Below are 24,612 nucleotides of genomic sequence, written 5' to 3' on the forward strand. Positions count from 1 at the left end.
CCAAAAGACCAAGAGGACCTAAAAAGTAGAGGGTCCCCATTTGCAATGGGGTGATGTATGAAAACATCACAACAGGTCCCACCCTTGCCTACGATACTGCGATGGTTGTTAGGGTGGGACCAGCTCATTTTCAAGGTGCAATCCTGGCCATCCACCTGCACGCAAAGAGGAGGATCTAGTGGCCCAAATTTAAACTGGAGGTGATCGTTGGAATTCAAACAACTGCTCAGTCGTGGTTGCCAACTTAATGGGTCGAAAATCAATTTTTGACCCCATCGGCTAACCAAATCAAATTTGATCTGCTCCAACCACTTTTAGGAGGCCAAGGGACGATTACCATTACTCCACCATGCTTTTGCAGATGCCTCCTTTCCATCGGCCTTGCCTACAATCAAATGCCTTTCTTGTAGGGATTTTCCTGATTTTCAGGGATTGCCGCTCTTTACCAATTCTAGGAGATATTTTCAGACACGCAACCATCAGAGCAATCTGTCTGATCTGATTCTCCTTCTTTTGTAACCAAACCCTAGCTGGTTAGGGCTTTTGAACCCAGCGTTCTATCTGAGTTATGCCTGAACTACAAAGGCAGCTTTTGTAGCTCTTTCTAAGGGTCCTCTCCTTGTTTCTCTTACAGAAACTCATACTCTCTGCAGCTGTAAACTTTGCTTTGCCTTTATACCAATAAAATTGTCTAGCTCGCCTCTTTTCAATTCAAATATTTTGTGTAATGCATTTTACCTCTTTATCTAAATGCATTCTTTTCTGATTCCTAGTTTATGCAAATGTGTTAACACCCCTGTAGATGTTTGTGAATTGAATTTAGTTCCTCTCTTCATCTTATAGGATTCTGACCTATGCATGTTCTTAAGAAGTTCATTAGGATAGAAAATTGTGTATATCTTTGGGTAGTTTTCATTGATGTCTTGTGCAGTTATGGACAAGGAGGATCAACTTTCAATCTAGGTGCATCGCCTCTTTTCCCTTTCAGCATTCCTTTTCCCTTTTCCCCTACAAGCTATTAGGATACGTTTAGAATAGGTTTTATAAGTGTTGGATTGGTAACACCGCACCCGATTGATAAGGAAGTCGGCCTTCTCCAGAGACTCAACCTCACATGCGCAAGGTCCCACACTTGGAGATTGTTTCCATGTTTCACAAGGTTGTTGAGCACTAGTGTTCAACAAGGGTGTAAACTTTTGTGACAAGTAATTTATGATAGTTATATTTTTATTTCTTTCTGTTTAATGGATTCATTACTACTTGTAAGGTTCAAGTATGCCTCTGAAGGTAGAGACTCTCAATAATCTTTCACTCTCATCAAAACGAGGGAGTCACCAAGACACACTTTCACAATGCTCATCGCAAAACTAAGGACCTATACGAGGTTGTTCATGAGAGCCCCATCATTATTCCTTATTGATTGACAATTACTCTTGATTTAGATTTTTCTCCCACGAAGTACTTCAACCATCCCAAAAACCCACTCACTTTGCTTATGAATCAGCAACTTATTATTGGGCTTCAACCTACTGATGAGCACAAGCACCTAAAAGATCCCCATTATTCTTACATGTTTTCCATCAGTAGTAGAGGATTTTGACAAAATTGGAAACTAAATCTTTCTCTTCTTTATCAACACTTGAAGCTTAAAATTGCTTTCTAGAATTCACAAAGCTTAAAATGTGTTAAAAAGGCTAATATCATCACCATGTTCATCGAATCTACTGTTGCCAAATGCACACTCCAATGAGAAATTGAAAATAGAAAGAAGAATGAAGAAGACTTGAATACCTTACTTCTCTGAGAAAAGAAATATCTGAAGCTCTGGTTCCCGGACTGAAGACACCAGAAGAGCAAATGCACATACTCATCGGTACTGTGCAGAGAACACAAGAGGCAATAAAAGATAGCAAAACTTTCAGCAATAACATAAATTTAGTTTTGACAAATATCTTTTAGATTGTAACCCACCAGTTACAAGAATCCCGGCAGGACTCCACTGACAACGAATGACAACCTTTGTCATTGATGTCAAAGGGGGAGTAGTGGGATGAGAAAAATGGTCAAAAAGGAAGGGACTTCATCTGCTCAGGGGGAGCATACAGTTTTGAGCATACAATTTTGGAAAGACAATTTTTTTGGCAGACTATTTTTGGATATCATTTTGGACACTTTTGATTTTTCTCATGAGTGTTGCCATCAATGCCAAAGGGGGAGATTGTTGGCAAATGCACACTCCAATGAGAAATTGTAAGTGATTGAAGGTTTTGTCATTGATGGCAACCTTGCAATCATAGGACACTGGCAAGACAAGATACCGGCACCGGCACCGGCACCGACAGACTCTACACCGGCACACAGGACATCGACAGTGAAAGGAAGGATACCAGCACCTTGGCCGACTTCAATTTTGTTTGAAATGTATTTTGTAATTAATTGTAAAATCATTGTAAGCCGACATGGCGAGTTGTAATATGACTCATATATGTATGAGATCATTTTGTAATAGGAAATATGATGTGATAGGATGCGAGATAAGCAGACCTAATATGTGAAATATTGGTTAAGGATTTATGCTGTAGCAGAGCTTTAATCGGTACTAAATCTGGCATAGCAAATGCTGATTTGAAGCAGTACAAGACATTGGATTAGTATAATCCATTTTTGTAAGTCAGTGTGACTTCTTTTGTAATTGAGCAGTGAGCTCTAGGCACTTGGCCTTCCTGCATGTGCAGAACCCTATTGTAAGAGTAATATTCCCTTATTGGCCAGTAAGCGAATATTGTGGGTCACAAATCCCACCGAGGTTTTTCCCACACCGGGTTTCCTCGTTAAAATACTGTGTTATGGTGTGCTTCTCATGTGGTTACTATTATTCTTGTTTAGTGCATTATTTCTGGTTTACCGGTACACAGTTTTAATATGTTTTTTCATGTTCTAAGTCAAGTAAATTTATATACCGGTTCTATATTCCTACAAAATTAAAAAAATTAAAACCTTAAACATTTTGAGTTCCATTCATCCAAGTCACTCTTCGACTAACGTGTCGTGCCATATTATACAAAATTTAAAATTTTAAACTATGACATATAATTGTCGGATTATAAACTTCTAATATTTATTGAAAACTTTATTAGCGACAATTCTCACATATATTTTTAATATATAATTTAAAACAATTTCATTAATGAAATTATAAATTAATTTTTAAAAATTTAAATTATTATATATTATATTAGTGTCGCTAATAATTATATAATTTAATAAAATTATAAATTAAAAAAACATATCCTTATAAACCATTAATATATATATATATATATATATATAATTTATTATGTATATTATTTAGTTTTTAACATATAATTAATATATATTTATGATTTTTATATGTTTTTTGATTGAACTACTTGTCCAATCCCTCAAAAAAATTTGATCGTACCCATCTACATGATTCTGATTTGGCAATATAGTTATATATCTATGCTATGGAAATCATAATTCATTTTTTTTTAATAGTTTTTCTCTTTTTCTAAATATTTTACATTTTTTTTAAATATGATTTTTTCCCCATTTTTTCAAAAAACCGTATACTTTTGATTTGCCATTTATTATTCCCCAAACGATTTTTGCTCTATGATTTATAGTATTATAACTAATTATTAATATTCTATTGTTAATTCAAATTAACATATATTAATATTATATAATATATAATCTTTTAATTAATATTTATTATTTCTTATTATATTATTAATTTATTAAATTGTATAAAAAATAATTATACTATAATTACATTTCTTTAATTCTTGTTTTTAGGTTGTACAAATGTATATATTTATTATTTTTATATGTTTTCTGTACAGATGTACCCAAACGTACCCAATTGAAGTGGCAACTTAGTTTTATTTGCTTATAATATCTCTATACTATGGAAATGCCCTTAAATACAAAAATAAAGTAGTTTTTTACTGTTTTTCTTCAAAAAAATGTAATTTTTTTGTAGATCAGACTTTTTGCCAAATTTTTTCCCATTTTTTTCAAAAAATCTTATACTTTTGGTTTGTCGATTAATTCCCCAAATGATTAATGCTTCTATGGTCTCAATGTCTCAAAATGTCCCCATCTCCAAAGACAACACTTTTTCAAGGGAGGATGCTTAACGTTGAACAATGGAAAATAATAAAATGGTGACAGGAATTTTACACAATTCAACAAAAATAATTATAAAACACAAATTGAAATACTTCACCAATATCTCATAATGTGAATCTCTAACATAATCAAGCAAGTGACCAATCCTCCTAACAAAGAGACTCTGAGTACAACATTGATGAAAACATAGAAAGAAGTACTACAACCTCAAAACCAAAGGTTATAGAAAGAAAGAACAATGTAATGCAAAAATAAAAAAGAAAGCCTATTGCTAGAAACATTGGGTGAAAAGCAAGCAAGAAATATTAACTAAGAACTCTACTAACACACTTAAGAGAAAGTGGAAACTATGTATAGTACAAGCCCTAAGTCAAAACTAGTCAATCTAGGGTTATCTAAAGAAAAGAAGCACAAAATAACCAAATAGGCATTAGATTTTGGTGAAGAAGGTATGTTTGGCCTCACAAATACAATAACCTTGACTAGGAGAAAATTCTATTGTGTTTAATTGCAAAAAAACAAACGTGGTAAGTTGATATATGCAAACCCTAGTCTACCCAAAATACATATGGCCCTATCTACTTATTTTTTATTTGCAAAATATAAGAGATTTTGTAAGAGGATGGCCCTTTCACGGTAGATGCTTTCTCTAAGAGAGCGGAGAAGCTTGATGTTATACATAATGTCTTGTGTCTCATTGATTGCAAGATAGGTGCATACAATGATGGTCCAGTAGCACAAAAGGATGGAGAGCCCAATGAACCAATGTAGATGCCAAATAAGTCTAGCACTCCTAGTGTGGAGGAGCAATCATGGGAATTCCTTTGACTGATATCTCTGACTATTGAACTTACTGCTCAAGGCAACGAAGCATTATCATTTTGCAGTTTGATTTTTTTATTCAACGTTTACTAAAATGTTTCAGCTTCTTCCATTTATTTATAATATGCATTTTCCTTTCATTTAAGTTAGTTTATTGGTTTTGCTTTTGTAATTTACCACAATATATATTTTTAGTAGCCACCAGCTCTCTACCCACCCAGTGACCATAAATCCTGGGAAATTTTAAGCACCCCCAGCATCTCAAAAACTCAGAAAAACACCAGAAAAAAATTACTAATTTCAGATTCTATAAATCTAAGTTCTTGAGTGCAAGACTTTACCACAATAAAGTCTGCATAACTCATAACTATATGCAGCACATAGAAGTTGCCAATTTATTAAAGAGGGGTCAAACAATTTTCATATTGAAAAAGGCAAACAACAATAAAATGCAATAAATTGGAAATAAAACCAAAACTTACCAATAAAGAATAGACAATAGTATCAAAGAGGTACTTACCAAAACAAGTATCTTATTTCCAACATTTAAACCAGATGATGGTTGCATGCTGCGAGACATATGCTGAGGTGCCAGCGAAGTATGTTGCACATGTGACATGTCATCCAAGTGTGAAGTATGGATGCAATGTTGCGCATGAGAAGGATGGGATAAGTGAGCCGTCTGCTGGGTATGAAGGGATTGGTGTTGGGATTGATGTAGTTGCTGGTGTTGAACTTGATGTGGTATGCACTGCAATGGCTGGGGCTGGTGCTGCATCTGAGGTTGAGGCTGTTACATACAATAAATCAGTAATTGAGTAGTATAACTATAACTTGTGACAGCTAAATCAAATTCCAAGCTACGACTTCTAACCACTCTCAGTGACATAGGAGAAAGCAGATGACACATACAGGTGACCGAGATGTGAGATTCAGAACATCATTTGTGTACTGCAAGAACTCAAGTATCCTGAAGTCAGCACTTAGAAAATACATGCCATTGACAAATAAGACTAAGAAACAAATGGAAATACAAGTAGATTTTATTTAAGCTCGAAGCAATAAAAACACAAGCTTACAGTTGAACGAAGACCAGGGCCACTAATTGTCGAGGAATTTTCTGAATTAGGAAATGCCTGGTGTTATAAAAGGCCAACATCCACGAGGAACAATTCTTCAGTGCCTTAACACCTTCTCAGATTTTCACAGCTCCAAGAAAGTAGATATGAAAAATATAATGCAAGAGCTCAAACATTTGTCATACACAAGTTAAGGATACACTTACAGTCAACCCAGATACAGAAGAAACAGAATTCTGAGTGCGCCTGTACTTATGCCTGGCTGAGTAAAACTTGTAATCTCTTTCACAAATAGTTGCTTCATGCCTTCCTGTCAAACGTTTGTACCTGAAGCAAATTGATTTTTCCATATAAGAATAACAGACATTCCCCCACACAAGGAAGCTCCTTTCAAGACAAATCACCAATTGCTATTTACAGTCAAAATAATTTAAATCGATAATAACAAAGAAAATGGTGCAAGACAAAGCATATTAATTGCATGCATCTATTTCTTAAATGTAATAGATCATGTATGTGTGATGCATACATGTTATTATTTTAGATACAACAATTAATTGATAGATGCAGATCCCATATTTTACAGAAAGGGAAGCATGTCCAGATCTGTAAACATATAATATACACACGAGTGCAGTCATATTGACTGAGACTAAACGACAAACATTTTCCACAAAATAGTGATTCAAAATATAATTCTATGTGAATTATTAAATCAGGATGTAATTTAAAAACTTGGTTGTCAAAAAAAATCAAATGTTTTAACCTATATAGATCATAAAGACCTATGAAAGATTACATGGAGACAACAACTTTAAGATAACTGCATATTCAGCATTTAGACCTGTCCTAACATTTTTAAAATTCTGCAGCTTCTGTGAGCATTTAAATATTTAAATTTGACTCAAACTTGGCAACGCTCAGTAAAAATCAGCTACACATTTCACCAAAATAAAGGAATTATACACTTCCGTATTGCAATATGTAATGGTGGACAAAATCTTAGCATTTTTGAATGAAAAGGTGGTAGATGTGACAGCCATTATTGAGTTACAACAATCGACAATAGAAAACTCTAGGAATAGAAAATCCTAGAATCAAAATAATAAAAGTACATAAGACAATAAAGCATTGTACCACTAAAGAATATCAATGAAGGGTAACTATGAGCGCCCAAAAGCATGTGCTGATGAAGGCTGGAAGGAAATATCATCAAATATCTATATCTATATCTACCTCTGACATGGCAGAGTCATTTAAACCATCCTTGGTCATTGTGAGAGATGATGTTTGTTAAGGAGAATTGTTGAGTTAGATTAATTAGATAAAATTAATATTATTTGCAATATAAATGACATTGAACTATTAAATTTATATGAATTATTAAATCAATATACCAAAGCATATAAACATAGAAATACCATTTTTTACCATTTTTCTAAGGAAAAAACCTTAAGAGTAAAAAACCCCACAAAAAGCATCATTAAAATAGGAAAACTTACATAATGTTTATAAAATAGACTATAGAACCTATGGATAAATCCTTTTCTCATGTCTCCCAAGTGGCCTTCCTAAATCCTCATACACAAAATAAACTAAATTCAACATTGACAAAATGTCATATTTAGATTCCCTTGATGGAAATCCCTTAAATATGGGGTGAAAGGATGGAAAACACCCAAAGGATAGTTGCCACACCTTTTCTTAATAACTATGAATGATTATGAATAATTTAATATTATTATTATTTAAATAAATTATTAATTGCTTAAATAGTGTTCTAAATATGCTTTTTAAAGCATTTATATAATATAACGTTAAAGTACCTTATATTAGAGCATTGTAAATGTTATAAAGGCTTGTGACCCTTAATAATATTATGCTCTAACACTCACCCTTATTGCTAACAAGGGAAGTTGTCAATTTGTTAAAAAAATATATATATTAAGTTCCTCAAGGACGCAAAACTTCTTTGTCTAAGACTCTAACATACAACAAGGACAAAAATATATGCCAAGATAAAGATCGTGTATTCTGGCTGCATGATAGACATCTTGCCATAATTGAAAATCTTAATTTTATTAATAATGATGCTTCAATAGTTTCTTTAAATGGCAAGGTTACCCTACATATGCATCACTGTAATTGAGCAAATAAATGAAATTGCCTGGTCTCAAAATGGAATGTCCAATTCGTTTGAGAAGCAATAGAAGGCAGATGTCCTTTCTAGGGCTCATCTCGGACTTATGTTTGCAATCAAATTGCAAGGATGTCGGGCTCCTGACGATGGAAGCCATCAGGATGGTATTTGGAAGGGATTTTCTTACCTTTATCAATAGATATCAGGTGAACGCGGATATTTCATCAAGGTTTCTCACTTCTCTCCTGGACTTGGGTGGTGCGAAGGTCGACATATTACTGCCCCTACATGAAATCTTCAAGGAAGAGTTCCTGGTCGATGACATTGAAGTTGTGGTTTTTGTGGAGTTGGGCATGGGGATTCCATGGCCCAGTGACCTTCCCAAACTTCTGCAACTGGGCACAACTGTGGTCAAGAAGCTATTCATTATGAAATTGGTCATTGTTGGGTTGGCTCGGGACCGACAGTGGGCTATAGTTGGCTGAGATTTCCTCTGACACGGGAAGGGTATAGAGGTGAAGCAAAATCTGGACTGGTTGTACCATTTTGCAAACATCGTCTACTCGGATGCCTTCTATGAGGATTAGAGCTGGGAGACATGGCTCCTTTTTGATCTTTTGATGATACCAGACACGAGAATATGTTTGAGGGGGCAAACTGCGCGTGGTGGTCCAATTTGTGGGTCTGCACTGATGGAGTGTTCTATGGTTGGGGATTATTGAACAGCTCCTTTTTGTCTTGGTTCTCTGGTTGGTGGACTTCAACAGTTAATCTCAATTTTTGGAAGTGGGCGGGTTGGGTTCTGGGTCATGGTTGGTAGACTTCAACAACAAATCTCTATTTTTGTATGGGCAGGTTGGGTCTCAGGGTCATATGTTGTTGCTATGTGGCATATCAACCTGCTCTGTATTTTGGGCAACCATTGCTATTTTGGCCTATATACTTGTAAACACTGTATGTAATTTCCTTTTTGAATTAATATAATCTTTGCAGCCTTGTGCTGTGTATTACGAATCAAAAGAAAAAAAATAATAATAATAATTCAATAAGGTCTTATAAAGTCTTTGTTAGAGCCTAGAGTTCCTCAAACTAGCCTCCCCCAAGTTCATTACATATTGCTTGTAGGTCTTATAACATAATGCTTTACAAGAAGAAAAATTATAGAGAGAAAGATTACATAATGCCTATACGACTTCAATAAAAAAATATGGGTTGACCATTAGGTGGTGGCACCCCCTCAATGGCAACTCCTTGTGGTCCAGCATTGTTTCGAATTTAGAGAATTCGGCATTGCATAGAGGTTTAAAAAAAATATTTGCATCATAATCTTTTGTTTGACAAAGTGCAAAGAGAAATCTCTATTTAGAGCTTTTCCATGAATAAAGTGAGCTTGCACTTTGATGTGTTTTGTGACTTTGTCCTTCAATGATGAATACAGTTTATTGCAAGAGCGATATAACAATAATTATCACAAAAAGGTGTGGTACAAGAATTAGTACCCATATGAAGCTCATGTAATATATGATTAAGCCATAATGATTCTTTAGCTCCTTCAATGGCATTGTTATATTATGCTTCTATAGTAGAAAGGGTCACAATAGGTTTTTAAGCATTGTTAAGTTGGATTTTATGAGGACTCTTCAAAAAAATTGTGAAATCTACTCCTGACTTGGCTCATGTTGTGTAATTCCCTATGTTTGCCCCCCATTGTGTCGAAAAGGTTGGATATCCATAATAAAATCATGAAAAAATCTAAGTATTCTAAGTGTTCTTGGTGTTAATTAATACATAATAATAATAAAATTAAAATATAAAAAATAAAATATAATATAATATAATTACAAGTTTATTAATTTTAATGAAAGGTCAAGAGGCATGACATGAAGTGTTGTGACTCCCTCAAACATAAGATATAAACGGGAGAAGAATTCATTTAAAAGAGGGGAGAGGAAGGAAGAGAGAATGGAGGATAGGGATAAAAGAAGGATAAATGGAAGAAAAAGAAATAAGGAGGAAATGAAGGGTTGCACACTTTCAAAGGGTGCTAATGGTGAAAGGTTGTGTCTCTTTCAAAGAACATAAATTATACTATTTCAAAGTGGGGAATTGTGAAAGGTTGTGTCTTTTGCCAAAGGGCATACATAATGAAGAGGTGTGACCTCTCCCTCCTATTGGGAGATATAAAAGAGAAGAGGGGTCAAATGGAATGAGGGAAAGGAAGTAATATTGGAGGAGATCTGGAGCAGATTCAGAGCATAAATATATGGAGGGATCTTAAATGAGATTCAAGAGGGAAAAAAGAGAATAAGATATGCAGATCTAGAAGAGGAAGATATGTAGACCTTATATGGGATATATGCAGATTTGAAAAGCAGTAAAGACAAATTTGAGGAGTGAGAGATGGCGAAGATTAAATAAGAAGCAAAGGGGCAACAGTTTTGCCAAACAGATGTATCTTTTCATAACCAAAAGATGTGACCCTTGGTCTCAGTGAAGGGTATAAAGTGAAGGAGACATCATTTAAAGAAGGCATCAAACCAAGAAGAAGATCAATCGATCCATTCAAGGGAGTATTGAACTTCATAACCAATTTCAGAATTCATAAAGAGAGGAAGCGAGCAGTTTGATAATAATAAGGGCAAGATTTAGGGCAATCCCAATAGGGGACATTGCAAATGGTATTGGAGCACTGTTCTTGCCAGCCTGAGGGGCAAACAGTAGTTGAAGACAATAACGAATATCTTTCCTATTTATAGTAGAGTTAAGAGCAGATGTAAAAGAGTGTTATGAGAAAATCCGAGGGACTTCATGAGCAGATCCTTGAAGCATGTTAGAGCAGATCTAGAGCCGTCCTAGGGTAGAGAAATATGAGGAGTATTTCAAATTTGTTTTGAAGCATATTGGAGCAAATTTATGACACATTTATGAGCATATGGGAGCAGAAAGATGGGGTTAGGCCCACTTTCTATCTCTAAATGGCTTACGAGCAGCAAGATGGAGTTAAGCCCACTTTCTAGCTCGAAATGGATTATGAGCAAAATGATTGGGATTAGGCCCACTTTCTAGCTCGAAATGGATTATGAGCAAAATGATTGGGGTTAGGCCCACTTTCTAGCTCGAAATGGATTACAAGCAGAAGGATTGGGGTTAGGCCCACTTTTTGGCTCAAAATGGATTACGAGCAGAAGGATTGGGGTTAGGCCCACTTTTTGGCTCGAAATGGATTAGGAGCAAACGGACGTGTATTTGCATTATGCTCCGTGTTTGCATATATTCATGCGTATATTTTGTGTTTTATGTGTATGCTCTATGTTTGCATATATTCATGTGTATACTTCGTGTTTTATGTGTATGCCCTGTGTCTGCATATATTTATGTGTATACTAAATGTTTTATTTTATGCTCCATGTCTACATATATTCATGTGTATACTTTGAGTTTTATATGTATGTTCAGTGTTTGGTTCAGACCTGATGAGTTCTTGATATGAAAATAACTAGAGTAAATAGATATGAGTTGCATTAGAGATCAAAGATATAGTCATGCTTCTAATCCTCATCTTAAAGTTGAGTTCTTGTGCTAACACAAACAGGTATACAAGATATTGTGCATACGTTGGGTCAAGTCAAATCAATCCTTTCAAGTGATGAGAAACAAAAGATGAGAAAAACTTGTCTTAAAATATAACTTGATATAATATCAGAGTAATGTAGCTACAAGGAGGAACTAAGAATTACAAATATCCAAAGGTTGATTTAAGATCCTTCATATTGGAGAAGAATTCAGTTGATAAGATTGCTTGAGGACAGCAATCTTAGGTAGGGTGGATTGTAAAGTCCCTTTCCTGAAATAAGATTTAATAATACATAATAATAAAAAAATTAAAATATAATATAATATAATTACAAATTCATTTTAATGAAAGGTTAAGAGGCATGACATGAAGAGTTGTGACTCCCTCAAACGTAAGATATAGAAGGGAGAACAATTCATTTGAAAGAGGGGAGAGGAAGGAAGAGAGAATGGAGGATAGGAATAAAAGAATGATAAATGGAAGAAGAAGAAATGAGGAGGAAATGAAGGGTTGCACATTTTCAAAAGGTGCTAATGGTGAAAGGTTGTGTCTCTATCAAAGACAAACTATGAAGGGTTGTACTGTTTCAAAGTGGGGAATTGTGAAAGGTTGTGTGTTTTTCCAAAGGGCATACATGATGAAGAGGTGTGACCTCTCCCTCATATTGGGAGATATAAAAGGGAAGAGGGATCAAATGGAATGAGGGAAAGGAAGAGGAATTGGAGGAGATCTAGAGCAGATTCAGAGAATAAATATATGGAGAGATCTTAAATGAGATTTGAGAGGGAAAGAAGAGAATAAGATATGCAGATCTAGAAGAGGAAGATATGCAGACCTTCAATGGAATATGTGCAGATTTAAAAAGCAGTGAAGACAGATTTGAGAAGTGAGAGATAGGTGAAGATTAAATAAGAAGTATAAGGGCAACAGTTTTGCCAAACAGATGTATCTTTTCATAACCAAAAGATGTGACCTTTGGTCTCCATAAAGGGTATAAAGTGAAGGAGACATCTATTTGCCACATACAGGTAAACGATTAAATGCAGAAAGTAAATGCACAGAACATAATGGAAATATATTAAATAACCAGTCTCTGTATTAATTCAACAGTCCATGTACATCAAGTGCTTATACTATAAGCACTTGATGTACATGGACTGTTGAATTAATACAGAGACTCGTAGATGGCATACTCACCGAAAACTCGGCAAGTGACAAAAACTCACCGAGTTTTTGGACCTGGCGAGTAGTAATGACTTCTACTCGCCAGGAAAACTCGCCGAGTTTTTGGCAAAAACTCGCCGAGTTTTTGGCAAAAACTCGCCGAGTTTTTGGCAAAAACTCGCTGAGTTTTTGGTGAGTTTTTGCCAAAAACTCGGCAAGTTTTAAAGAAAAACTCACCCGCGTTAGCATAACAGCCGAAAACGGCAAAAAAATACATGCATTTTTTGTTTTTCGATATGGTTTTGGGCTGAGAAGGGGGAAACTCACTTGGAAGGGCCACGCTGAGAGCCCAATATGCCCTCAAGTAATCGCCGAGTTTTTTGGTCTGTCCGTCAGGATTCATATATGGAATATAACATTTAAGTATAAGTGGCATACTTTAAGTTATATTCCATATATACTGTCAGGATGTTTGAGAGTGGTTTTGGACCTCCAGGAGTTATAACGCAAAATCTAGTTTTTGGAGGATTCTTCAATTTTCCAGACTTAGTCAAATTTCAGGATCCTTCGGCGATGCCCCTTGACCCCAACTTGGGGGCGCTGCCCCCAAACCCCCGTCGAAAAATATAGGGGGAAACTACGCTGATGGAAGTAGGGAAAATTTAACCTCCAAGTCTGATTAGGCTCCATATAACAACATAATTAGCATTGAAGAAATCCTGGTATTATACATTTTAGAGTTGAAAGTTTGAAACTATGAGCATGAATGATGAAATTTCAAATATGATGAAAGTTTGAAACTAGTTTTAACTAGAGCTGGGAAGAGGAAGTTGTATTTACTTTTGGTTTTACAAGAACTATTTACTATTTTGCTTCCAGCCATCAGCATTTCTCATGAGGATGCGATTTTGTAGACACTTTGCATTTAAATATATCTAGAATCAGTTTGTTTCTTTTGTGTTATCATTTATTGACTCATTGGATGCATCTTCTCATTAAATTTTGCAAAAAAAATGCATTTTTTATTAAAATTAAGCGTGTTTTTACGTTGCCGAGTTTTTTGCCGAGTTTTTCCGAGTTTTTTTCTCAGGGGCTTGGCGAGTCGAGCCGAGTCGCGAGTAGTTCAACTATGCTTATAACATTAAACCCAGTTACAACTATCATGATGCCACTACGAAGGAACGGTATGCAATATATAATACCCGAAGGGGTGCGACCAACCCTCGCGTCCAACTGCCCTTCGGGACGACTAACTAATTGACTGTCGTAACTCATTATTACCGACAACAACATAAACATAATATGACAACATAACATAATGGTTATTCCCGGCAACAACATCATTTGAAGAAGGCATCAAACCAAGAAGAAGATCAATCAATCCATTCAAGGGAGTATCAAACTTCATAACCAATTTCAGAATTCATAGAGTGGAAGCGAGCAGTTTTGATAATAATAAGGGCAGGATTTAGGGCAATCCCAATAGGGGACATTACAAATTCCCTATGTTTTCCCCAAATTGTGTCAAAAAGGTTGGATATTCATCCTAAAATCATGAAAAAAACTAAGTATTCTAAGTGTTCTTGGTGTTGGAAGGTTTCCCTTTGTATTCTAAAGCTATGATCAAGTTTTGAAACTCCCTCAAGTTGTCGACAGTGATCTTGAAGTATGTAAAAGGGACCCTATATTAAAAGAAGGATATTTTAGCAAAAATGTTAAAAGTAGAGTGCCCACAAAGAGCTCAATAAATATGGCAATTGATTTAATATTTCCAAATGTTCAAAGCACCAAAATAAAGGAATGCAATGATGTGTTTTCTCCCATCACTTACCTTGTTCGTTAACCATGAATGCAGGGGTCTATTCTTAACTACCATCTACTCAATTAAACTGATAGACCCATTCTGAGTGGATTTTGAGCAAGATTTTACTAAGATTATCACTTTTGATATGCTACAGTGTTGTGACTTAGGGTGATGCCCTAGGTGTATTTGGAAACGTTTATGGTTTTTTTTTGGAGAATGGTTTCTATCTACTATTTACAAACACTTGTGGGTGCCAAAGCTATGAAGGGTAATGGAAAATGCCAATATTGAAATTTTGCACAACTTGGTTGTGATTCTCTAGGGATTTGTAGATGTTTATATGACATGTATTTGAATGTCTCCACAAATGCCTATAGATCTTCAAGGAGCTCGTTTCAGCTAGGGTTTCTCTAACCACACTCACTGGCATGCCTGTAATGTAAACTTGGCAAATTTTATAATTCATTGCAAACCTTGTAATGGCCTCTTGTGCATTTTAAATGGATTTATGCAGTGTGATGATGGATGATTAAGCCTGTTCTATACTTTGATGATATTGTCCTGGTGTGTGTAATTGTACATTTGTCATCCCTTGTTTTTTCTATTTGTTGTTCATTATGATAGTTGTGCCTCTATACCCAATAAATAGGCACCGGTCTTGGAAGCACTTGATCAATCTCACTCTCATAAAAGAAGATTTAAAGCTTTAATTAATAGTTTAAGAATAAAAATTAGTTATGTTCATTTGTGATTCAATGCCATTGACAAGGAAAAATCTAAAGCAAGCCTCATCAAATCATTTATCTTATGTGAGTCATGTTTGCACATTTTTATCAGGTATATAGAAGTCTTATGCAGCCAGTTATACTTGACTTTATGACAGAATTTGAGCTTGATTGTTGTTTTGGTTGCCCATTTTGTTTGATGTCAATGCATGTTAAGGCATAACTCTAAGAACACCCTCCTGAGTCTAAAACTGAGCACAAAGTAGAGGAGAGATTATCCACTCTCATCATTTGGCCTTTAACCCTCCATAATTTGTAGATAAACTTTGATTTTTCTTTCATGATGGCAACCCCTAGCATTGAAAGTTAAATCATGTTCTAAGCTTTTGGAGCAGCGGTTTTAGGACCCAATGGATATAAAGAAACAACTCACTAGGTTCTTGTGACAATAGTAATGCCTGTAAGTCTTATATACAATGCAGTGCCCTTTGGTCTTACCAATGCCTATAGGTCTTACATGTGACAAGTTGCTTTTACAAATGAAAAATGGAATATAGAAGAAGAGATACAAAGAGCCCACAGTTATACATATAGAGTTAGTCACTACGAGGTGTCAATGTAATGAATAGTCCCCCTCAATGACAACTTCTTGAGGCCAAGCATTGCAATGTAGGCATTGTACAAAGGATTTGTTATATGTCAGATGGGATTCCAGCCCAGATTTGCAAAATCAAAATATATCTGCCACCAAATAATCAATCTAACAAAACTGGAGAGTAATGTCATAAGGAAAGAAAACTTTGCCAATGAACTTTAATGTGCTTTATTTTGAACATGAGTCTTTGGCAAGAGAAAAAAATAGCTTTGGTTATCACATAAAAAAGTGGGAATTGCACTTGTAAGTATCGCTCTATGCATTTGACAACATTGGCACCCTATTTGTGAAGATATAATAGAAGGTGAATTTTCTATCAATAGGATAGCTTGTATAGTTAGTATCACAATAACAAATACATTTTTATCCATGATGCAAAACAACATAAGTAATATACATTTAATAGAATTTAATAGTCTTTTTGGCTATTTGTCAAAGATCCATATAATGATCCTACACAAATCTATATGAGAAACCTACTATAAAGGTATTATTTGATCTAGATATTACTAGGTTTAAATTCCTATGCTTCTTAAAAGAGCAAAAATTCATCCAACTAAACATATAGTAACAAGTAAGCTATCCTTTCCAAGTTTGCTCCTCAAACAGTTTCTTAGGGTGACAGCCACCCATTAAACGTAGGTGTGTTATAATTAAAAACAACCATCCTCTTATCCATTTACCGAAAGACAATATTAACAAAGATAATCACGCATATGGTAGGATATAAGTTCATATATTTCTTAAATATGAAACCATGTATTAAAAGGATGAGCAATTCAAGATCTTGATATTTATTTCGAATCTTAAAATATAAATATAATACTAAGTGGATGTGCATGGGCTACCCACCATAGACTAAGACTTTAAGTTTAGGTAGGAAACTAAGATGGATATCATTCCAATTTTACTTGAAAGATAAATTCAAATGGCCAAAAACTAATCTATTTCTATTTTTATGATGGATATTTGTGAAGATTTAATTAGTGGTAACAACAAGTTCTATAGAAAAAAATAAATGAATGGAAAGTTTATAGAATTGACAACTACAGCAAGGTCCATGTTAGGTCAATGTGAATCAAATTTCGTATGGAAGGTGGATGATATAATTGATGAGCAGATAACTATTTTATTAAATATTCAAATAGGTTCTATATCACTAATCAATATCATTCATTATACCAAAGGTAGTGATGGCTAATAACATATGCCCAACATGAATAAGCATCATGATAGTTACCAAGCATATCCTATTATGTACAAGATATATGTCATGTCCCCATCCCTAACCCAATAATCGGATTAACAATTGTATATAGTACTATTATTTAACTGTATATTTATAACAAACGTAACATAAAGGCATCGTGGAAAATCGTCTTATTCCATAAGACTTCACAATCTTCATATCAAGCCTACAAGTGAAACATAGAGACTAAGATGAAGTGGTGAAGACAAGGAATTGATATCCACCCATTCCCATGAGCAAGGAATGAAAACTGGAGAACATACTGAATCGGTGACCATAATACTGATGTCACACAAGTACTCATGAAGGTCTCGTAGGCAAAACCTTATTGGCATAACAATGAATACCTATCATACCTGAAGGTAATTCCTATTGGCTGCATCCTATTGATTAAGCCATTAGCAAACACATAGTTAGTGGCAGACCAGATCTGACGCATATCAGATCTGTCTGCCTTAGCAACCATTAATTATTAATACATGCATCAAAAGAGAGCAGCAGTCTTATTACAAGACAGCAATCTAGATAGTATTAATAATGAAGACCAATTGCTACGATGGTTATATTAACAAAGACAATTATATGAAGGGGCGGCGATTGTTATACTAATCACAAATTAGCAACTATAACAATCACAAATTAGCAACGGTTATGAAAAGGTATCCCTATGGCAGCGATTCACAAATAAAATTGTATTTATCAAGAGACGTCAACTTTTTGGGGGTTGTGTGGTTAGAAGAGACACAACTTTTCTATCAATGTGAAGACTATAAAATAGGTTAGGATGGGAAAAATAAAGGCATCGATCAAGGAGAAGACAGCAGTTTGGTAATGATATCAACTGCAGTATAGATCGATCATAATAAGAACAGCTGGACTGATTTATTGGCAGTCCTTAGTTTATATCAACATTATTGGTAGCAGCAGATTGATATGCTGTATCCTACCCCTGGAATTAATGTTTATTTATGATATTGCACAATGAATACTGTTAGGAATAATAGGCCAATACATGGCATGCACTAATAAGCTATTCCAATTATTCCTACAGATGAATATCTGTAAATATAGACTGAGATAATATCAATAAGATTTATAATAATATCCAAAATATAAGTGAAAGAATATATATATAATATTTCGATCAGAAAAAATAACAATATTAGATTGTAAATCAGAAAGAACTCTTAAGATAATAAACATTAAGAGGAATATGTAAATACAATTTCATTCTTGCTGCTATCATCAGTATTTAAGAAGATGGGGATGGGATGTACCAAAGAGGGGCAGTCTAAATCCAAGCAATAGGTTAAGTCCCAAGATAGGGTGGGGATCAGCAACCCATAAGCCTTGAGGGTATAGACCCAAGATAGGTAAGGGCTTGGATCTGTAAACTTTGAGGGAACCTATTGTATTTGGTCTCTAAGTGCTTTGGTAACATACATAGACCCTTCTCCCTTAAAACTGAAGTAGTAGCAGGGTCCTGATATCTATACTAAGAACATGGAATGATGAAATTAATCATTTAATGAGGAAAATAAATAAGCACTTGTTAATAACTAATAAATTGAAGAATATCAATGACTGGCTTCATGATTAGTCTCTCAATCAATTTTAGTATATTGAAATAGATTAATTATGTTAATTAGGTAGGGGACATTACAATATATTCTATAGGAATAGAGTTTTGATTGACACAACATACATAGAATGTTTTTAGTGCTTCAAAATTTTCAAGAATATTCCTAAAATACGACATAAATAGGTAGAATGTATAAGACATTTTAATTTTAATAGGAACCGAGTCATGATATTAGTAGATATGTGCCTATGTAGGGCAAAGTTGGAAGTTTTCTTTTTTCAAGATTCAAGTACACCTTTTTATCATGCCACTAGGATCATATTATATTATTTTAGAAAGAAAAATATTTGGGAAACAATTGAAAAAGAAAAATATTTGGGAAACAATGCGAAAAATCAATTATCTTGGAATAAAAACTCTCAAATATCTTGATAGTGCGTGCAATTTAGTTAATTCAAGTTCAAAGAGGAAACAATATAAGGTCCTTATCCTCATAAGCTTGGCTAGCAAATATTTATTTAGAATATGCTTTTCTTTAAACACAAAGAAATACATTTGTGATTTATCTTCAAACATAAGTTGTTATATCATTTCTTTTGTTTCAATGAAATGAATTCCATCTTCTAACAACAATAACCTTTAAATTTTAATCCAAGTATTGTAGGATGAACCCTGTCACAAAGTGATGTAACTATGAATTACACCAAGATGACGACCCTTATCATTTATTTGACAAGGTTTATCATCAAATTCCAACCTTATCAATAAAATGTAAAAAGAATATTTTGCTTGGTAAATGGCTTTCAATCAAATAAGCCATGGTTTTTAAATCCAACATTAATTAATGACTTGTAACACAAAGTTATAAATTTGGATTATGTGCTAGAATTTTTTTTGTAGAGAAGGTCACCTTCATACTTTGAAAGAAATAATTAAATTTGTAATTACCTTACACGATGAGGAGATGGGTTAGTGAATGTGATATTTCTCTCAGGTATCACTATAATGTAATTGGGTGGTAAAAGGAAACTGAATAATACAACACATTTTCACCCCATTGCCATCTGCTGCTACTAATATTAAATTATTGCAATATGAAAAAAGTTCACACTTTCATTGCTCACAGGCATTTTGCATTTGCCACACAACTTTTCAGAATAAAGCTTAGTGACATGTATGTCAAGTGCTTTAGTTTAGTATATGCTCATAAAGTGTTTGACCACATGAGAGAACAATACATCTGAATGTATAAATTTATCTTCACATAGGAAAGGACAGTCAAAGATTTTCAATATTTCCACAGTTGCTAGTATCTATTATATGTATTAAGCTATCAATAATTAACGATAGACAGTTGGCCATAAATACAGCTTTTATTCTGATTTTCCATATTGTTACCTGCCTTTCTAGACTTGAGTGAAATGCATGTTAATTCAATATTTAATCCACAATCTTTAGTCACTTAATCGGCCCTCTTCATCACTTTAGAATCATACCCGTCGCTTCCTTAGTTCTTGAAGCACCTGATCGATCGATATTCTTCAAAGTGTTTAAACATTAGCGGTGTTTAACTTGTTTTAAAGCCCTAGCCCCTTTGTTGTCGACAAATCGCAATCTTTTGGAACACCAACACTCATAACCCTTGTGGTTCTTAAGATTTGTCTTTCCCTGATAGCCCGATAGGGGTGAGTCGTGGTAGTTAGTCAAGGGCCTTCGCCTATCTTTATCATCGGCCGATCACACTTTTTAGGAATTCTTGCACACACTTTCAATGGTTCCATGATTCAACTCTTTGTCGATAGTACGATAACAAGTGGTTCCAGCTTCCGAGACATGTTTCAAGTTGTGACATCAGCAAACATGACGCATTAATGAGCATTAAATACAAAAATCAAATCAAAACGTGGGAAAGGCGTTGGCACTCTTCACAAAGAGAATGTCAAATCATTCTTATTCTTACGAGCTAGATAATACGGTACGCCACCCAAAGCAGACAATTTTTAATGCTTCAGGCATGTATAGAGCTACCACCTTTTGTTGATGTTTCATTTCATATTGTGGGTGGCGAACAAGAAACGGACTAGAAGACTATGTTAATGGAGAATCTACAAACACCTAAGAACCAAGTTTGAGCAAGATTTCTCTTTTCTCCCTGCTACTTTGTCAAAATTTGGTTTTTACAAGTGAAATTAGGAAAGGGTTCCCTCGGCCATGCTCATGAGTTCATATTTCTACCCCATCTTGCATACCCCACCAATAAATTTGGTTTACACTATAGTTACAAAAGCCCTAGCCTGTTTTCTTCTATATAGAATGAAACCCAAATTGTCTCATGCCATAGAAAATGCTTTGGAGGATGTGAGGAATACCGATATGGGAGATGTTAACCTCCATGAGGTCCTAGGAAGATTACAACGCCATGATAGGTCTCACATTGCACAAAAAATCTCAAATAGTGGGCTCCTAAAAGCCAGAGATTACCCACCAACTATTGCATGTTCTGAATTGGTTGTTGCATGTGCTCAGAATTACCACCCAAACTCTCAAGAAATCAAGACCCTAAAAGAATCTGTAGTAGTGAGAGTTGATTCTAAAGTTGTGGCCTTAGCATTACAAATTCCTGGAAGAGAACAGTATGTAAACATATCCATGCAGTCTAGTTGGGAATTCTTTCAAAATCAGATAGATTGGTGTTTTAATTGCATTGCACGGAGCTGGTTGAAGGTAGAAAGGAGAGGCAACTCTAAGCTTCCCGCCAAAATAAAAAGAGAATTGTTCATGGAGGACATCGTAGATATGATCATGCTTTTGCACCATGTAACCGAGAGGCCTCATTCTGAATACTTTGAAGAATGGATGTGCCAATTTGTGTTGACTATTTGTGATGAAAACAAGTATGTGGATTGGGCAAAATTGATAAGTGAACACCTGCATGAACAACTAGTGGGTTATTGAAAGAACCTGCGATTCCATCTGTGTTCTCTATTGTTCTATGTACTTGCTACTAGTGAGTCGGCTTGGCCCGACCTAAAAGTTGAAGGCTCTCTTGCAGTGGGCACACCAATGTATGATTGTTTTTCTCAACTGCGAAAAGATGTGGGTATAAGGATCTTTACGCGCATCCATGATGCATTCTTCATGACCCTAGTGAAAAGAATTGAAATATCATCGAAGAGAAGGGTCTCTGCAAAAGCCACAGCCCTAAAAATGCAGTTTGGCAGCTACTACGTCCAATTCCACACATTCTCTTGAGAATTGGGGGTTATGAAAAGGCCCCATTAAAATTGCCTAAGTATGCATCAAGTTATCTTATTTTCTTAGAGCTTTGTGCCAAATGGCCTTTGTTAATATGAAATTTGTAAACACGAAGAAGGGGTATTCTTTTCCCCTAGCTCTGTTTAGTTTTTCTTGTAAGAACAATGAATCCTCCAAATATGCTGATAAGTTGTTGGCCGAGTTTGGTTTTCGCTCTTTGCCTCTAAGACCCAATTTTGACTGGAGGGTTTCGTTAAAAACAATCTCTATGGAGAGAGACAATACCTTCATATACTGTGGTTAGAAGATTTATGGGAGGACAGTGTAGATGAAAGAGAAGTCCAAAGGAGAAACCTAATGAATTTAACCATAGACCAAGTTCTAGCCTTTGGCCTACCTCTGCTAGTTCTTGAGAATGCCACAAATGATGGTTCGGAGTTGATTGATGAATCATATCAAGATGTTGTTGTTGCTCTACCTCCTCAATTCAATGGCCAAAAGAAGAAGAAAAAGCGGACATTAAGATTAGGTCCTTAGATGTTTTGGAGAGAACAAGGGAGTGGTTGGAAAGGAAAGTGAGAGCACATGCTAGTTCTTCCTCATAGAGAGGCACACCTAACACAGAAAAGAATTATTCCCAAAGCTCTCAGACTATAAAGGTTGCACCTAGTACAGGAACAACTCCTCAAAGGATTGGTTCAAAACCCGAAGGTAACGAGGAGCTGCGGGAAGAGAACAAGAAATTGAAGTTCGTCAGTGAAGGGAGTGTGCCCAACTCCTTGAAAAGGAAAAGAGACGGGAAATCAGTAACACCTATGCTGCATCTAACCAACAATCTCCAACTCGTACCATGATCGCAATTGATAATGAATTCCTCATCTTCGACCAAATTGGCGGAGATAAGCTGTTAGGAGATACGCCCAAACCTAAGAAAGCCAGGCGAATGTCCGAGATGATCATTGATCCGAATACTTGAAATCATGTGCTAGAGATTGTCAATCCTTTAGTGAGCAGGGATGAACATGAAATCATAGAAACAGATTTCAAATTGAGCAAAATTGATATGGGCCCCTCCACTACTAAAGGAGACATTTATCATGTCAAGTTCTCCATGAGCAACTTATCGAAGAGGATAAAGATGGAAAAATAGAAGAATAGAGAACTAACACAACAATTAAGTGCTTTAACTAGTTTCATTCTATCCGCCCTACAAACTAATGCACAACCTGTAGAAGGTACTTCAAAAATGGCGGCATTGGAAGGTATTAGTTCTGATAAGTTAGAACAAATTAAGAGGTGTCGGGTAGTTACATTAACAGTTGACTCATGGGCAAGTAAAGGTTTTCTAAATGGCATGGTATTCATTGAAAATGGGTTATGAGCCTATGCCCTACTTACAGAGAAGATGAGTGCTCTTTGTACTGAGCTGAAGAGTGTAAGAAGGGAGAGGGGAAGTCTGGCATCAGTTTTTGTTAATGCATGATAGCCTCGGTAAGATAAATGATTGAATGAGAGATAAATGGAGTCTCTCATTCAAACATTTATTATCATGAGGGGGCACGATCAAGTGATGTCTTGATCGGCCATGTCCAAAAGACATGGCCGGTCAAGGCATCGCTTGACCGTACCCAGCCCACTACATATACCAAATGAAATGTGTGAGAATGGACATTGAAATAAAAATGCTCCTCCTCTCCTGCAACATAAAAGAAGACAATCAGATTTATACAGCAATTCAGTGATAGATAATACATAGAAGAAGATAAATTTTAATTCTGATCCACAAAATTAACATGGTATCAGAGCCAAGTTTCCTTCTATAAAGCCTAACCGCCTGAAGGAAGATCCGATTAAGATCAAATTGATATCTCCTTGAAAGTCTTGAATATGGCCACATTGCAAGAACTTGTCCTCTCAAACTTAAAATACAAGCGTCCCTTGCTGAAGTCAGAAATTCAGACGTAGGTTCAGAAAAATATGTTCTCTAGAAGAAACTCAAGATACCTTGTGATTGAGAGGGAGCTTACTAATCAAGATTGAGCACTTTTGAGGTAAAAATTGTAAATATTGATTATTATTATTAATACTAATAATTATTTTATGGGCCCTGTGTAAATCATAAGGAAGTGACGACTTTCAAAATGATTTCCACTTGTATTTTTGAGGTTATTGGAAGGTGACGATCTTACAATAACTCAAGATTGTGGATAGAATCGCCGACTGAGGCAATCCACGTAAAAGCTTGTGGATAGAATCACCGACTGAGGCAATCCACGTAAGAGCTTGTGGATAGAATCGCCGACTGAGGCAATCCACACAAGAGCTCATGGATAGAATCGCCGACTGAGGCAATCCACACAAGAGTTTGTGCATAGAATCGCCGACTGAGGCAATCCACACAAGAGCTT

General features: G+C 35.3%; 1 protein-coding gene across 3 annotated transcripts in view; it reads right to left on the reverse strand.

Annotated features, from left to right (window-relative positions):
• The window catches only part of LOC131065060 (uncharacterized protein At2g02148), a 76,294-nt gene that overhangs the window by 20,945 nt on the left and 30,737 nt on the right, over window positions 1–24,612 (reverse strand). For all 3 annotated transcript variants that reach the window (XM_057999450.2, XM_057999451.2, XM_057999452.2), the window contains exons 6-9: window positions 6,263–6,383; window positions 6,057–6,113; window positions 5,890–5,928; window positions 5,498–5,767 (exon numbers count right to left, since the gene is read on the reverse strand). In XM_057999450.2, the coding sequence (XP_057855433.2) occupies window positions 5,498–5,767; window positions 5,890–5,928; window positions 6,057–6,113; window positions 6,263–6,383 (487 nt within the window). The remainder of the gene's footprint in view (window positions 1–5,497; window positions 5,768–5,889; window positions 5,929–6,056; window positions 6,114–6,262; window positions 6,384–24,612) is intronic.

Source organism: Cryptomeria japonica, chromosome 11 (genome assembly GCF_030272615.1).
Source record: "Cryptomeria japonica chromosome 11, Sugi_1.0, whole genome shotgun sequence".
Lineage (NCBI taxonomy): Eukaryota > Viridiplantae > Streptophyta > Pinopsida > Cupressales > Cupressaceae > Cryptomeria > Cryptomeria japonica.